The following is a 15,539-nucleotide window of genomic DNA, read 5'->3' as shown; positions in this document are numbered from 1 at the left end:
GGTGGTAATGATGTTGGAAAAATCTTCCCATCCACTGCACTACTACCAGTATTCTCAGTCTTTCTGGCAACACAGAGTTCCTGGCAGATAACAGATGATCCAAACAAGATAAACTCCAAATAGGATTCCAGAAGTTTATTATGAAATATATAGGAAAGGTTGCTGTAATCAGGAAAAATAACAGTGACTTAAACAAGATAGAAGTTTCTCATGTTAACACTCCACATTTAATAGTCCTAGGCTAGTGTGACCCAGGCTTTTTCTATCTTTCTGATCAGTTGTCTTCACTACTGGGAAGGAGAAAAAGGGAAGACACATCTCTTCTTAGGGAAGGATCTAGAGTTGCACACATCTCTTCTACTGACAACCCACTATTTACAACTTAAATCACAGGGGAAACTGGGACATAGTCCAGACCTGTGGGCCCCAACCCCTGGGCTGGTACAGTCTGTAATCTGTCGGGAACCAGGCCGCACAGCAGGAGGTGAGCAGCAGGTGTGGAAGCTGAAGCTTCATCTGTATTTACAGACACTCCCTATCGCTCGCATGACAGCATAAGCTCCGCCTCCTGTCAGATCAGCAGTGGCATTAGATTCTCATAGGGGCGCAAACCCTGCTGTGAACTGTGCATGCAAGGGATCTAGATTGTGGGCTCCTTATGAGAATCTAATGCCTGATGATCTGAGGTGAAGCTGAGGCAGTACTATCTCCACCCTCTACCCCCAGTCCATGGAAAAGTCGTATTCCATGAAATCAGTCCCTGGTGCCAAAAAGGTTGGGGACCCCTGGTCTAGATGGGCAACTACATGCTCAGTCGAAAGTGAGGGTCTCTTACTAATGGAAGAATGGGGAAATGGATATTGCCAAATGACCAACACTCTTCGCTACAGGAATAATAGGGTAGGGGGAGAGGAGAGGAGAAGAAAGAATGTGCAGTAAAATCAATGTACTCTGCCTTGTATTCCGAAGGAAACAGTACACAAAGACAAATTAAAAAGACATTCAACCTCCTTACCATGCAAGCTATGTAAATTCAACCAAAGATATTTTGCAGGACAATATTAAAACCAGAAGGACTTAGGTAGCAATCTTAATAGTGCAGGGGGAAACTGCAACATACCAAAAGCAATCAGGAAACCAATATTGGAGAGGGTCTGGTGTTCTAGCCTGACCTAGACTCTTATAGAATGTTTTTGTTTCCTGTTTCTTATAATTTTATAAAGGAATTTTTGAAAAGGGAATATGAAGAGGAATTTCCCAGAATTTCAATTTTTTTCTGCTATCTTCCCAGAAACTGATCTTATTTAAACATTTTGACATACAACCTGCAGTAGAAAATTCAGAAGTAGAAGTCCCGAATAATATCCCCAAGTTACTTGTTTTCACATGCTAGATTTGTCTAATACTCATTTAGTAGAAAACTATACATTTTTTCAAAATGTGCTAATAAGTCTAAAAGTTCAGGAATCAGACTGATTCAAGATGGACAAACACAAGGCATCCAGTACTTTTTCAATTAAAAGTAAAAAAGAAAAAAAATCCAAGTTCCTTTGGAAAACTATTTAAACTAACATCTTATATAGTAAGTCTAATGTTGAAAATGAAATGTTATTAGCTTTCCTACTTTCCTTATCATTTAATCCTTTCTACCATTCCTTCTCATGACATTTCAAAGAATCCTAATTTTTAGTCTTGGGTCACTATACATTTTTTTTTTTTTTTTTTTTTGAGATAGGGTCTCACTCTTTGTCACCTTGTCACCCAGGCTGATGTGCAATGGCATGATCATAGCTCACTGCAGCCTCAAACTCTCCCAAGTAGCTGGGATTATAGGCATTAGCCACTGTACCCAGCAAGGGTCAAAATACATTCTTATCAAAAATCTTGCAATTTTAAAGAGAACTCTGATCAAAAGATACTTTATAAAAAAATACTATAATAATGAAGCTCGTCTCTAAATCACAGTTTGTTCCCATAATGTAAATTGAGAAGGAACTCAAAATGATTTATCTCCTAGAAACAAATCATACCATGGTTCATTTCCCAGATCAGCCCATAAAAGCCTACTTTATCCCTGATGTTTAGACCCTAAAGAAAACTCTGTACGAGTTGACAGTGTAATTACTACTTGGAAAATAGTTTCTAAGGGAAAATACATTGTAAGTTCCATCCTTGAATATCTTACTGCATCTTGCTTTTCCTCACTCATATACAAGCAGGTCTGTAGCAGCAGCAGCACTTCAGCTGAGGCTCTGGTTGAAGATGCATCCTAACCTTGGCCACGATAAACTCAAGTCATTCACACACTAATATTTTTCAGTCCTCTATCCTATGGCACAGGTTTCTTTATCCCTCTACTTGGCATGAATCTCCCCCCATAAAGTTATTCATTCTTAAAGATTGTGGTTCACTGTAAATTCAATGGTATTTACTCCAGAAAGTTATCATTTCCTTCCTTTGTGCTTTCACTATACTTAGAAGACCTATAATATAGCTTTTACCACACTGTGTTGTATTAATTTACCCTCCTCCCTTCCTCATGCTATCCAAAGAGTTGCTCCAGTGCTTGCTGATAGCACCACAGCTTTCTGTCACTCTCAGTGATCAGCACAGTGCTTAACAGAGATATGTGGTAGAAAGACCAGAGGTGTTTAGGTTTTACAGACCTGGATTAAGTGGCTCTGTCACTCACTAGATGAGGAAACACAAGCTAATTATCTAAGCCCTCGGAGTCTCAGTTTTCCCTTGTGTAAAATGGAAACAAGCTACCTCAAAGAACAGTCTGTTAAACAAGTAAAATTTGTAATTTTCTGATACTTAAGAGAAAGTTGCCATCTTTAAATTAAAAATTCTACATCAGGCAAGAAGGCTGTATCTGCAGGCCAATCCAAGAATTTCAAACTGAATACAAATAATGCCTTACTTTAAAAACACAGCTTGGCCATATTAAACTACACCTGGATTCTTCCCTCTAGGAAACACTGTTAATGCTAATTTAAAGATGGTAACCCAATAATCTTTAAAACATTGGAGCATTAAATATGCCAGACCCACAGTAATCACTCAAACACATGTTGTAATCGACATGCTATAAAGATTGGTATCTCAGAATCATCCTCTTTTTCTACAAAAAAAAAAGCATTTGTATCTCCAAAATATGTATCACTGATATCTCATACTAAAATTATAGTATATCCTTCATATATTACTTCATTTGTCTTTTAACAATTCTGACATGTATGATATCTGCCTTTTTGGGGAGAAGAAAGGGAGACTTATTTTATAGATGAAAAATGTTAAACTTGAATCAATTATGTAACTTGACTATACACAACTAATTAACTAGTAAAGCCAAGCCTAGGTTCTAGAGCCATTGATTGTAGTTCTACTAGGAGTGATGGAGACACATAATTATAAAACATATACCCTATAGGAGTTTGCAGCCTAGGTCTGGAGACAATGAAAACAGGAAGACGGAGATGAAAAATCTTGAAGTACAGAAAATCTCAAAGAATGTGACAAATTGTACAGTTAATAGTACAGATTTGTGTTCCTCAATTTGTTACCCCCATTAGAGTTTCTGGGAATGCAGCCTAGAATCTTTTAAAACACATTCCCCAATTGACTCTTACTGCACACTTATGCATTCATACTCCAGATTCACCGGTATAATAAATAATATCCAGAATGAGTTTAGGAGGGAGAGGTCCAACTGACTAATTTTTCTCTTTAAAATATACCTAAACTATTTCCCAGTATATCCTTATATTGCTTTTAAGCACAATGAAAGAATTTTTAAATGGCACACAAAAAAGTGGCTCTAACTAGAAATGATACTAGTTTTAACCCCTCATTATGAAATGCTAATTTATAAAAGTCATGAAAGACCAATTTCACACTTTAACAGCTATTGTAACAGTTTACTAACCCAACACTTTACTGATTATATATCTATGTATGGGCAATGTACAAGGTCAAATTTATGAATTGATGATCCAAATATAATTATACTGCCACCTCGTGTTCAACTTCTAAAATGACACACTATACTAAAAGGATTTGGCAAAAAAAAAACACCCCAAAAAACAAAAAACCCACAAAAAAGTACTGTTGGAACCAATAGCTTCATGATAGGAACAACAAAGCAATGCTTTAAAAACTGTCCCTGTTTTAGAGTCGCTACCAATATTTTAAGGTTCTCCAATAAAATGAGATAGCTAACACCAAATCGTAACACTTTATATGTTTAAAATAAAAATCCTATAATTCAAATAAAAGAGAAAAATCAATCGGACAACTATTACATATTGAATAGTATTAACAATAGCCACAAAAATTTGTAAACAAGTTGTAGGAGAGACTAAATATTACACAGCTATTTAAATATTGGGGAAAAAAACATTAAACAAAAGGCAGTAAACATGTGACAAATTGTATTTTCTGAAGATGGCAGCAATAATATCTCCCATCCACATGTTCTACTGCAATATGACCTCATCACTCTCACATTGAGGTGGGGCCTATTTCTCCATCCCCTCCAATCTGGGTGGGTCCTATGATGGCTTTTACCAGTAGAATACAAACGTGATCCTGTGCCATATCTAGGCATAGATAGCCCCTAACTGCCCCCATCCAGCTTCTACTTTCTCTTACGCTTGCTCTTGGGATATTTCTCTTGGAAACCAACTACCATGTATAAAATATGACAACTCTTAGGCAACTACGGAGAAGCTCTGGAGGATGACAGATCTATGTGGGGAGGCCCTGGAACACGGAGGCACCAGAAATGCAACTGAAGATGCCATTATAGAAGTGGATCTTCCAGGTCTGGCCTGTGCCAACTGTCCAGATGAGTCCTTCCCAAATTACCAAACCATAAAATCATGACCAAAATAAAATGGTTGTTATAAACCAACCAAACTTTGGGGGTAGTTTGTTATGTAACTGAAATAGAAATTGATTCCTGAAGTATGATGTTGCTTTAAGAAATACTGAAAACACATGGCACTGGTTTTGAGACTCAGTAGTGGGCCTCAAGAAGACTGAGTGAAGGTCTGGAGGACAATGAAAAAGGTGTTATTAGACGCTGGAGAAAAGGTAGTCTATATAAGTATTTTTTTTTGTATTATAAATTTCATTTAAAAAGTTGATAGTAATGGGGTCTCTTAGTTGCTGACTCAGGTGAGTAGAGTGATGCATGGCTTTGAATATGAATGTTGGCAGTATCTAGCCCAACTAGATATAATTGAGTTTGATATTAAGTAGGATTACTAACAGTGGGGCTTCCTAATTTTCAAGCACAAATTAAACATTAAATACAGGATTGTCCAAAACTACTCTGAAAAAGTTTCAGTTTCTAAAGCTGTCTGGTCATTATTTAAACCAAACGCTATTCAAATGCTTATTCAATAAATACAGTATAATCTAAAAAGTTTCAGGCAATGTAAAATTTTATGGCAAGCATATTCAAACCATGTACACCAAGATCATTTACTAGGAAACACATGATATTGTCTAGATTCAGATTCCTATGAAAATCATTATCTCAAATATGAAAAAAGCCATAAATGTTATACCCTTAGTGGGTTGCAGAATATGTGCCCAGCCTGATTTCTTCCCTGTTTTCTTAGCATAAAAGGTAAAGGTTAAATTGAGCTGGCAACAAAGAGCAGATGCCTTTAAACCAGTGAGACAATGCAAATTCAATTACATATACAGTCATGTGCTATATAATTATAATGACATTTTGGCCAACAGACCACATATATGACAGTGGTCCCATAAGATTATAATACTGTATTTTTACTGTACCTTTTCTATGTTTAGATATACAAATACTTAACACTGTGTTGCAAATGCCTATAGTATTCAACACAGTAACATGCTGTACAGGTTTGTAGCCTAGAAACAATAGGCTATACCATGTAGCCTAGGTGTCTAGTAAGCTGTACCACCTAGGCTTGGTTTTATAAGTACACTGTGATGTTCAGACAGTCATGAAACTACTTCTCAGAATATACTCCCATCAGTAAGTGATGCATGACTGTATAACACAATCTAAATTTATTACTTATATATAACAATGATACATATATACACACACGTGTGGCTATATACCAATCTAGACTCATGACCTGTCATGTTGAGTTAAGCTATTTTCAACTTAATTTGCTTGGCAATATTCTCAGCAAAATAGAATTTTGCTAACAGATTCTTTTCCACCCACCGTTGTTTGGTCACGGAATGGATTCTTCACTTATAGGACATGTTACACATTTAACCAAAAATATCTGTGAATGAGCATACTATATATTTTAAAAATAAGTGTTAGTAATATTTTGTGTATGTCATAACCAATATCACAAAGAAATATTGCTATAAACTACAGAAAGGAAGTTTTATAGGTTTCTATTTTAAATTTTTCAGAACTTAAGATTTAACATTTATTAGTGTTCAATACTAGCAAGTCAATAAAGCAAAACTAAAAGAAAATCAACTTCCTTTGGTTTGATACAGCAGAAAAATGCACATAAAAGTTAAGGATTCCAAGCACAAGAAAGCATATAAACCTTGTGAATTATATCTTCCTTCTCCAGTTGATTAATCTTATCCAATTGTCTTGCTGATTAAAGTGGAAGTGAGGCTGATAGAAGAGCTGGAAATATAATGGGCTATTTTTGCATTACTTCTTTTTAAAATGGCCACAGAGGTTAATAGGGCCAAGAAGCTGAAATTATCTTCAATTTTACATTGCTGCCTCACAGATTATCAGTTTGATATTAATACTATGGAACAATTAGAATGCTCTCATTTAACTCAAAAGGTTAGCAAACATTTTCTGTAAAGGGGCATATAGTAAATATTTTAGGCTTTGTGGGTAAAGAGGCAAAATTGAGTATATTAAGTAGGTATTCATATAAAAAGAAAAAATCCACTAAGTTTTATTGATAAAATTTAAAATATAATAATAATTGAGTATAATTTATTGTAATACATATCTACTGATGAGAAGAATGGAATTCTCTTTCTTGGGGATAACATTTCGCTTAACTACAGTTCAAAGCTAATGTTCCCTATTATCAAAATCAATTATAAATGTTCACGTGTCAATAATGATGTGTTACAGGATTTTATGTATTTCATTTTAATGTGTCTTTTTACACAGATAAGTACTGCGAATACTGATATTAATCCACAGCATATTTTAATTGAGCATATTTATTGCTTAGAAGACATTTATAGAATTTTATTATATTCTTCTCCTGATATTTACCTTTTAACAGGTTGTTACACTGCAGATTAGTCATTTACAATTCAAGGTTAGATGGAAGCCCCTTAAGTGCATAGTTAAAATGAATTTTGAAATATGAAAATTTCCTTTACACTTGCATCCAGGCCTGAAAAACACTGCTGAAAATATAGCTTGACCTTGGAAAATATATCTGCTGCAAATCTGTGTAATAATGAAGATACTGTTTTAACTTCTGACAGCACTAGAAGTATACGGTGTATAAAAGCAATTTGACATTACATGTGATTCAAATAACATTTAATTGTTGTAGAATTGACTTTACTGCAGTTTGTTTCACATATAAGCACTCCTTTGCCTTGCAATTCTAAGTTGAATTCATTAAGAAATATTAGCAATTTTGTAGCAAAAGCTAATTTTCAAAACCATCCAGTGTTCAACAATAGTAGTTGGAAGGCAGTATCAATTCAGAAAAACCTCAACCCTGACTCTGACTTCAAAAAAAACCACAACAAAACTTTGCTACTGCTAACCTACCAAATTACTGTGTGGTAGGGCAAGTCAGGATATTCAACTTCTATTTCTTTAACAAAAAATTTCATAAAATTGAGGACAGTTACGTCCACAAGAATGAAATTCACTGTTCACACTACTGGTTTATCAACACACAGTAGATTAAAATCTTTTCCACAAAGTACTTGCCAATCAATAATATAATGAATAAGCATAGGCTTTAAGCACCTTATATTTTCACACTTAGTAAATTTGTCCAACTAAATCTTCTGCTCTACACATTTTTACCACTATTAGTTATAACGCATCTTAGCAGATTCCACTTCAGGTTGTACTGAATTAGTATTTTTGCAATTTCTTTGAAAATATTTTCTCCTACAGTTATTCCACGTAGGCAACTCTCAGAGGCTAATTCTGTCACTTCATACTCAGCACTGACTTCTTGAATAAACTGAGCAGTATCAGTAACATCTGTCTAGTCAAGAGCCAAGGAAAAAATACTTGAGATAATTTGCCTTGATTTTTAATTGACTACTGTTGCTCCCAGAGTCCTCAACTCTTCAAGCAACTGTTCTTGCTGAGAAGCTAACAGTCTTAAATAAGTTTATTTTCTCCGGACACATCCCATCACTGCTGTAATCAAATACAATTTAATTAACTCATCATTGGTAAATGGCTTTCCTTGCCTGGCCTACAAAGAAGCCACTCAGAAACTTACTATAGTTGCAGGCTCGTTTTTATTTTTACTTTTGTGAAGAAATTCTGTTGTATTAAGATATTTTCACTTTATAAAATTTTTTTCTGATCATTGTTTTCCTGAGTTAGGAATATTGTGATGAATGCTCAGTACGGTAATGTCTATGTTTATTGTATTCTTTTAACATAGCCATACTATTAATGCATAATAAACAATGCTTTGCCATCTAATTCAATGATAAAATAATGCACACTCCATTGTGCCTTTCAAGTATGTCCTTCAAAGTTCACTTTTCTTTTGGCATGATGGGTATGCAATGGTAATAAAAATAAAATGTTGCAGTATGGTGACATGTATGGAACTCAAAATGCTGTAGGTGATAACTGCATCACTACAATCTGTAGTGTGCTGAGCAGGAGAACAAAGTGATGAGAGTACCACATGTGGTTTCTGTTGCAACTACTAAACTCTGCTATTGTAATGTGAAAGGAGCCATAGACACTGTGTAAACAAGTGAGTGTGGCTGTATTTCAATAAAACTTTACTTATGGATACTGAAATTTGAATTTGATATTATTTTCCTGTGTCCTGAAATCTGTTATTCTTTTGATTTTTTTTTTCAACTATTTAAAAGTACAAAAGTCATAACTAGCATGTAGGCCATACAAAAACAGATGGTGGGTCATAGTTTGCCAATCCCATATTGAAATCATTTTCTTATGAAAGGCAATACAGGGCCAAGGCATAGTGGCTTATGCCTGTAACACCAGAATTTTGAGAGGCCAAGGCAGGAGGGTCACTTGAGTCCAGGAGTCTTAGACCAGCCTGGGCAACATAGCAAAACCTCATCTTTACAACAAAGTAAAAAAATTAGCCAGGTATGGTGGCATACACCTGCAGTCCCAGCTACTCGGGACGCTGAGGCAAGAGGATTGCTTGAGCCCAGGAGTTTTAGGCTGCAGTGAGCTATGAGTGCACCACTGCACTCCAGCCTGCATGAGAGCCAGACACTGTCTCAAAAAATTAAAAAAACTAAAAGTTAAAAATAAAAAGGCAATAATACAGAATAGAAATCTCATTCCCATGCAGACAATAGAGCCAGACTGCCAGACTACTTGAACCTCAGTTTGCTCATCTATAAAATGCAAATAATGTCAGTACTCATGTCACAGGTTTGTCAAGAGGATAAATTGAGTAAATACATGTATCATTTAGAACAGTGCCAATTATATAGTAAATTATTAGCTGTTAATATTATTTACTGAGTAGGATACAATTGCAAATGGTTCTCAATTCCTATTAGCAACTCTATGCTTTAAAACTCTCACTGTAGGTCTGAAGCAAGCAGCCTTCTTGGATGAGTACTACAGATATCTACTGAGTAAGACAATTCCACAGTATGCCACTACCAATGTTTCGGTTATACTTCCCACAATTCTTCCAGCATTTTCATTCCAAATTAATTCAAACTGCTAAGTACTACCACTATTCTCAGGTGCTGGCTGCAAGTCCATTATAAGAATAATTTTACTCTAAATTCTGCTGCATATCTAGATTAGTAAGCAAGTAGGTATAAAAGTAAAATTTTAAAAAGTGGTATTTCTGCCAATAAAAATTTTATACTAGATATTCATCAAAAGATGATCCCATATGAAAGTTATACCACATCTTTTTTGTTGACAAAAAGGCCTTGGGTGAGACTCAGTACAGATACACCTTTATTACTCTGAAATAAATCATATTTATATACTTTCCAAAGTATACAAAAGCCACAAAAGTTGGATTACATTTATTCATTATTTAATATGCATGAGTGTCACCCACCTCTTCCAAGCCCCCCTCAAACTTTAAGACTAAGGACTTAGGAAGTTACTGTGGGCCTTTTCATTTCTTTGGGATCAGCTCCTATCCCACATTATGAAAATATGCATTTGAATATACAATAAAATATGGTATCTCTGGATGATTTTACTCTTGTTTCTGCTTCCTATTTTTTTTTTAACAATATAAATTACCTGTGGGGGAAAAAAGTCAAAAATGTGTTCACTAAATGACTTTAGAAAATATACAAAAGCAAAGTAACTGTAACAGTGATTTAAATTAAAATCATAACTACTCACCTACAACCAAGCCACATTCAGGACAGATCATATCACCAGCTCTGTAGTCCTCCACTAAAATCGCATCTGGATGGTTTGGACATGTAACTCTTGGAAGAGCATCCAAACTAAATGAAAAAAAAATTAAAAAAAGCAAGATTTCGAACATTTTTTCATGTGTACATTTAAGACACATGAAAGTTAAATTTTCAAAGTAAACATCCTAGTTAGATTATTTTACATTCTAGCTAGTCATTAGTAGGTAGATTCCACTGGAATTATTTTTTATTATTCACTGGTTTGCAGATATGCAAAGCTTTCAAAACATAAATAGAAAACAAGTGTTTCTTCTCATAATATGTAAGCTACTAAGATTTAAAAAAATCTTGATCAGTGTAGTAATGACTAGCTACTATAATAAGCTGATAATACATGTAACATCCAGCCTGTGTCCTCTGTCACGTTTTTCCTCTGGTCAGAAAATGAAGTTCAAGCCTGTATTTTTCTACTTGTTAGTTACCTTAGTATCAGTTTTAAAATAGTACAGTGAACTGAACAGGTATATAAATGAAGGATGGTAGATGAGTCCCTGCTAAACTTAAGACCTGATGATTTCACTTAGTCCAGAATTGGGTTTTTCAGCATTCAAGAATGGATTCAAAAGCTACTTTATAATCTACTTGTAATATTAATAATTTGCTCAATCATTTTATTTTGAATTTTGGGGAAGACACATTAATCTTAAATGACCTAACAAAATCAGCTTTAAAAGCAACAAAGATATTTAATGTAGATTTAATAATTATTTCTGGGGGTATTACAATCACAAAAGCTTGGTATCACTGCAAGTAAGCTCTTTTTAAAAATCCATTTGAAGTAATATAGGAAATGGTTAGGTTACAGCCATCACATACATCTTAAAGACAAGATCAATTATACTTATAGTATGTAAAGAGGTATCTGTGGTTTTGGATAAAGTTTCTCATGCTAGCAAATACAATTAGAAATGGTTATTCTCAATTTAGAAGGTAGATCCACCGGAAAACTGATGAAATAATCCATATCCCCCAAATTTATGTAGTCAAGTTAGAACATATCTTGGATCTTCTCATTGGGAAAATTGGAAAAGAGAATTGCTTTATTCATGCTTATTCCATAAATTCCTGTTAGGAAAATATTTTAATAAATTATGACAAAATTAAGCAGTTGGTACAAATTATAAAAACCTATGTTGAAATAAAGGAAAATGTTAGAAGAAACTAATTACAAATTAGTAAAACAGGAAGCCATACGTAACACAGCATCCAAATGACTGATCAATAATATTTTTGCACTATTAAAAAGTAGATAGAAAACCCGGGTGGGGAGGAGGAGAGACAGGGGTGTGTGTCTGTGTGTGTGTGTAAAAGATATGGAAACATCTCAAGATTTACTAAGTCAACAGTATGGTAGGAATTCTATACAACACTTAAAAAGTATGAACTAGCTATATACAGTAACATGGATGAATCTAAAACTGATGACCAACAGAAACTAGACAGTGGAATACATATGCCACTTATGTCAACTTTAAATCAGGCAAAACAAATCTATGGTGTTAGAAGTCAGGATATGCTTTTCCCTGGGAAGGGGTAATGACTAAAGATGCAAAGGTGGCTTTGCTAGTGTCTTACCTAGTGCTAGTGGTATCTGATTTCTTGACTTGAGTGGTAGCTATCTATATCAATATATATACATATATTTATACTCACTTTGTAATTGAGCTGTGCATTTAAAATCGGTGTGGTAACTTCACAAAAAAAGGTAAAAAAGTAGTGGACAGGGTTTATATTAGGCCACTTTTAGGGGCGGGGGAGGTTACAGCTACATGTGTATGTTTATTAAAGTATAATCACTAGGAAAACACCAAGAAACTGGCAACAATGGCTGATTTGGGGAGAATTAGACGGCTAGGAACTAGGAAAGAAGGGATACTACTTTTCATTGTATAATCTTTTGTACTTTTGCTTTTGTACTATTACTGTATGTTACCTATCAAAATAAAATCATGCTATAGTAAAATTTTAATCAAATTACCCACAAATATGAAAGAGAAACAACATGAATGGGGGTGGTGGAAGTAATTATAAAGAGAAACAATAGGGAAGGAATGGAGAAAACCACCAACGATGACATTGAAACAATATAGACTCCCTAAGGTGCCAAATAAGCACAAACCCCATTTTATAGCTGTCATTTACAGGGTACCTACTATGTGTCTAGTGCTATATATTTATTATTATCAATCTCCACAACAATCCTGCAAGACAAGCCTTATTTCCATTTTAAAGATTATGCTCAGAGAATGATTTGCCTGAAGTCATGAACTAATAAGCGGTGGAACTTAGATCTGAACTCACAACATTTGTGCTGTTCTGTCAGAACACCAGGCAGTTTCATAGGCTAGTAAGTATATCTCTTCCTCAGGAAAAAAAATGCTAAAGGTAGAAATACTGCCATTTACTTTGTTCTCACTGGTACAAACACTTGAGAGAGAGAACTGCAATGACATAAATTTAAGAGCTGGATGTATCTAGAAAAAATTTATTTCAAACTTTTTACAAACAAATGAAGAAAGTAAAGGCAAACAAAGGAAAGGGTATTCTTTGGGTAAAAAAAAAATCTATCCAGTGAATTTACTATATGTACTACTTAACTACTGCAACTTATTTTTAACAAATAAAATCTGTTTATTATATGCAAAAGCTGTGCCTAAATATAACCACATTTACCTTCCATACCTACTGCCATGAGAGAATTTAAGTTGTATTTGGGTGATTTGAGAAAGCTTAAGTTTTCCATTTACTTATAAGGAAGCCTTACCTGACACAACCACACCCATACAGAATGACTGAGTATTCAATCACAGATTTTGAATCAGTAAACAAGAGTGTCATTGGCTTTAAGAATTATTTCCAAACAGGACATTAACTAAAGCTGGCCACCCCCAATTTTTTTTTCTCTTCCCCATAAAATGGTGAGTCTTGGCTTACTATTTTGTGAAAATGACTTTGGTGAAATTCATCAATTCTATAAATGATAATAGGTTCAGAAAAATTGTGCCAGAGTTGCCTCCCAGAAGCTGTATAATTAATTTGAAACTTTCAATACAGTATGAGCTAACTAGAGGCCAGTTGTTGAAAAATCAACATTGGCATGACTCAGTTTACACTTATGCAAAAATAATAATATCTACCTCATAGTGTAATGAGAGATATAATTAGGATCTGCAAGCATTTTTCAGGTCACAGGATTAAAGCCTGTCTCTGGGGGCACTGCACACATTTCCTGTACATATGAGTACATTTAAAAATATATATTAAAAAGCGACTTCCCAGCATATACAACTTAATTTTCTGCGGGAAAGATTTTCTTTAGGAGTAGGCAGACAACATTTGTAAAGAAACCCTTCAGCAGAGAACTAATCAACGCTTCCGATGTGCGCAAGCTTCCACTTCAGAGGGCCGCTGCGATGGTAACCAGTTCCCACCCGGCTTACTAATGCTGACGTTCCTAACTTTCTAGCTGTCATATTGACAGGGACCTAACTGATGGTTTCCCACACCTTTGGAAAGGAGAAATCACGGACCCTCAGGCTATTCGCTATTTGGGCCGGAGATGGAAAAAAATCAGTGTAGAAAAAATTAACAGAAAAAGAAGGTAAAAATATTAGCAAAAGACGGGAGGCCAGGAGCTGGGGGCAGAGGAGCCCACCGGGGCCCACACAGGGTGGTGCCCGGACGAAAAAACGACCTCGGTCTCTGAGGCAGTAACGCCGACATCTCGGTACCGCCTGCGACAGCCCCAGACAGCCCTGCCGCCTGCAACTGCCTTTGTCCGGGCCGGCCGGCCAGTCTCGCCGCCTCTCGCGTCCCGCCGGGGCGCTCTGCCCCACACGGCTGCCCCGGCGGCCGCCGCCCGCCCCTCAGCCAGCCGGGCTCGGCCTGACATACTAACCGGCTAGTAGACGCCATCTTCGCGGCTACTGCGGCTTCAGCAACAAGCGACAACAGCTGCAACGAAAACAGGAAGAGATTGTGGCGGTAAGACGCTCAGAGACCGGCTTTTATAGGCGAATTACCTGCGCAGTCGTAACAGGGAGCGGCTACGGGTCGGGAGAAAGGCCAAGAATAGTGAGATCCCATACGCCACGTGCTTTGCTTTTTCTTATTTTCTTATTGTGTTTCTGTAATTTGCTACGTTGCTGGGTGAGTCAATATAACTACCAGCACAAGTCTGAAGGGAATCCAGCAAACAGGCTACACCAGAGCTACTCTCAATTTGAATGACTTAAAACAAAAAGAAAACCCTGGCTTCGTGGTGGGAGCAAAGCGCACATCCTTGAGGTCTAACCACCCCTTCTTCCCTCTCACCACTCCTGTCCCCCAGTCAGTTACTCCCCTTTGAGCTCAGTTCTTACTTCCCCAAGGGGCGATTCTTTCTGATTAAAAAATTTGGAACAAAAAGAGAAATTCACTTAGGTCATCCAGAATAGTTGTCAGTTCAGCCTCTGTCATCAGCTAGCAGCTAGCATGCTGTGCCTTAGGCACGTCCTTTAACTCATCAGTGCGAGGGGTAATAGTATCTGCCTTGCATACCCTTTTAGAATTGGCAGGAGATGAAACAAAACCATGTGAGAGCACTATGTGCACCAGAGGCACGAAGATATGAGGCCTGCCCTGATCTTTTTTTTTCATGGCCTTTGCAAATTTGGCTGATAGCTAAGTAGAGAGAACTTGTCAGAATGTCTAGATACTGCAGAAGGTCCCTAGATTTATTCATTGGGGAAACTAACGTCAAAATAGTAATAATAACAAAAACAACACAACACTTTGCTGAAAACAAATCAACCTTGACAATGTGGAGATTGGAAGAGAGAGGGTGTTCCATGGTTTCTATGGGAACGAGAACTTAGAATATACCGACTGTTTTGTTCATTTGG

General features: G+C 36.1%; 1 protein-coding gene across 1 annotated transcript in view; it reads right to left on the bottom strand.

Moving 5' to 3' along the window:
* Window positions 1-14,694, bottom strand: part of GTF2B (general transcription factor IIB) — a 28,575-nt gene extending 13,881 nt beyond the window's left edge. Inside the window, exons 1-2 of the mRNA XM_045547588.1 lie at window positions 14,555-14,694; window positions 10,580-10,686 (exon numbers count right to left, since the gene is read on the bottom strand). Coding sequence (XP_045403544.1) covers window positions 10,580-10,686; window positions 14,555-14,571 — 124 coding nt within the window. The 5' untranslated portion in view covers window positions 14,572-14,694. The remainder of the gene's footprint in view (window positions 1-10,579; window positions 10,687-14,554) is intronic.
* Window positions 14,695-15,539: the final 845 nt, after the last annotated feature.

Source organism: Lemur catta, chromosome 3, assembly GCF_020740605.2.
Source record: "Lemur catta isolate mLemCat1 chromosome 3, mLemCat1.pri, whole genome shotgun sequence".
Taxonomy (NCBI): domain Eukaryota; kingdom Metazoa; phylum Chordata; class Mammalia; order Primates; family Lemuridae; genus Lemur; species Lemur catta.
This window is presented reverse-complemented; position numbering and strand designations above follow the sequence as displayed.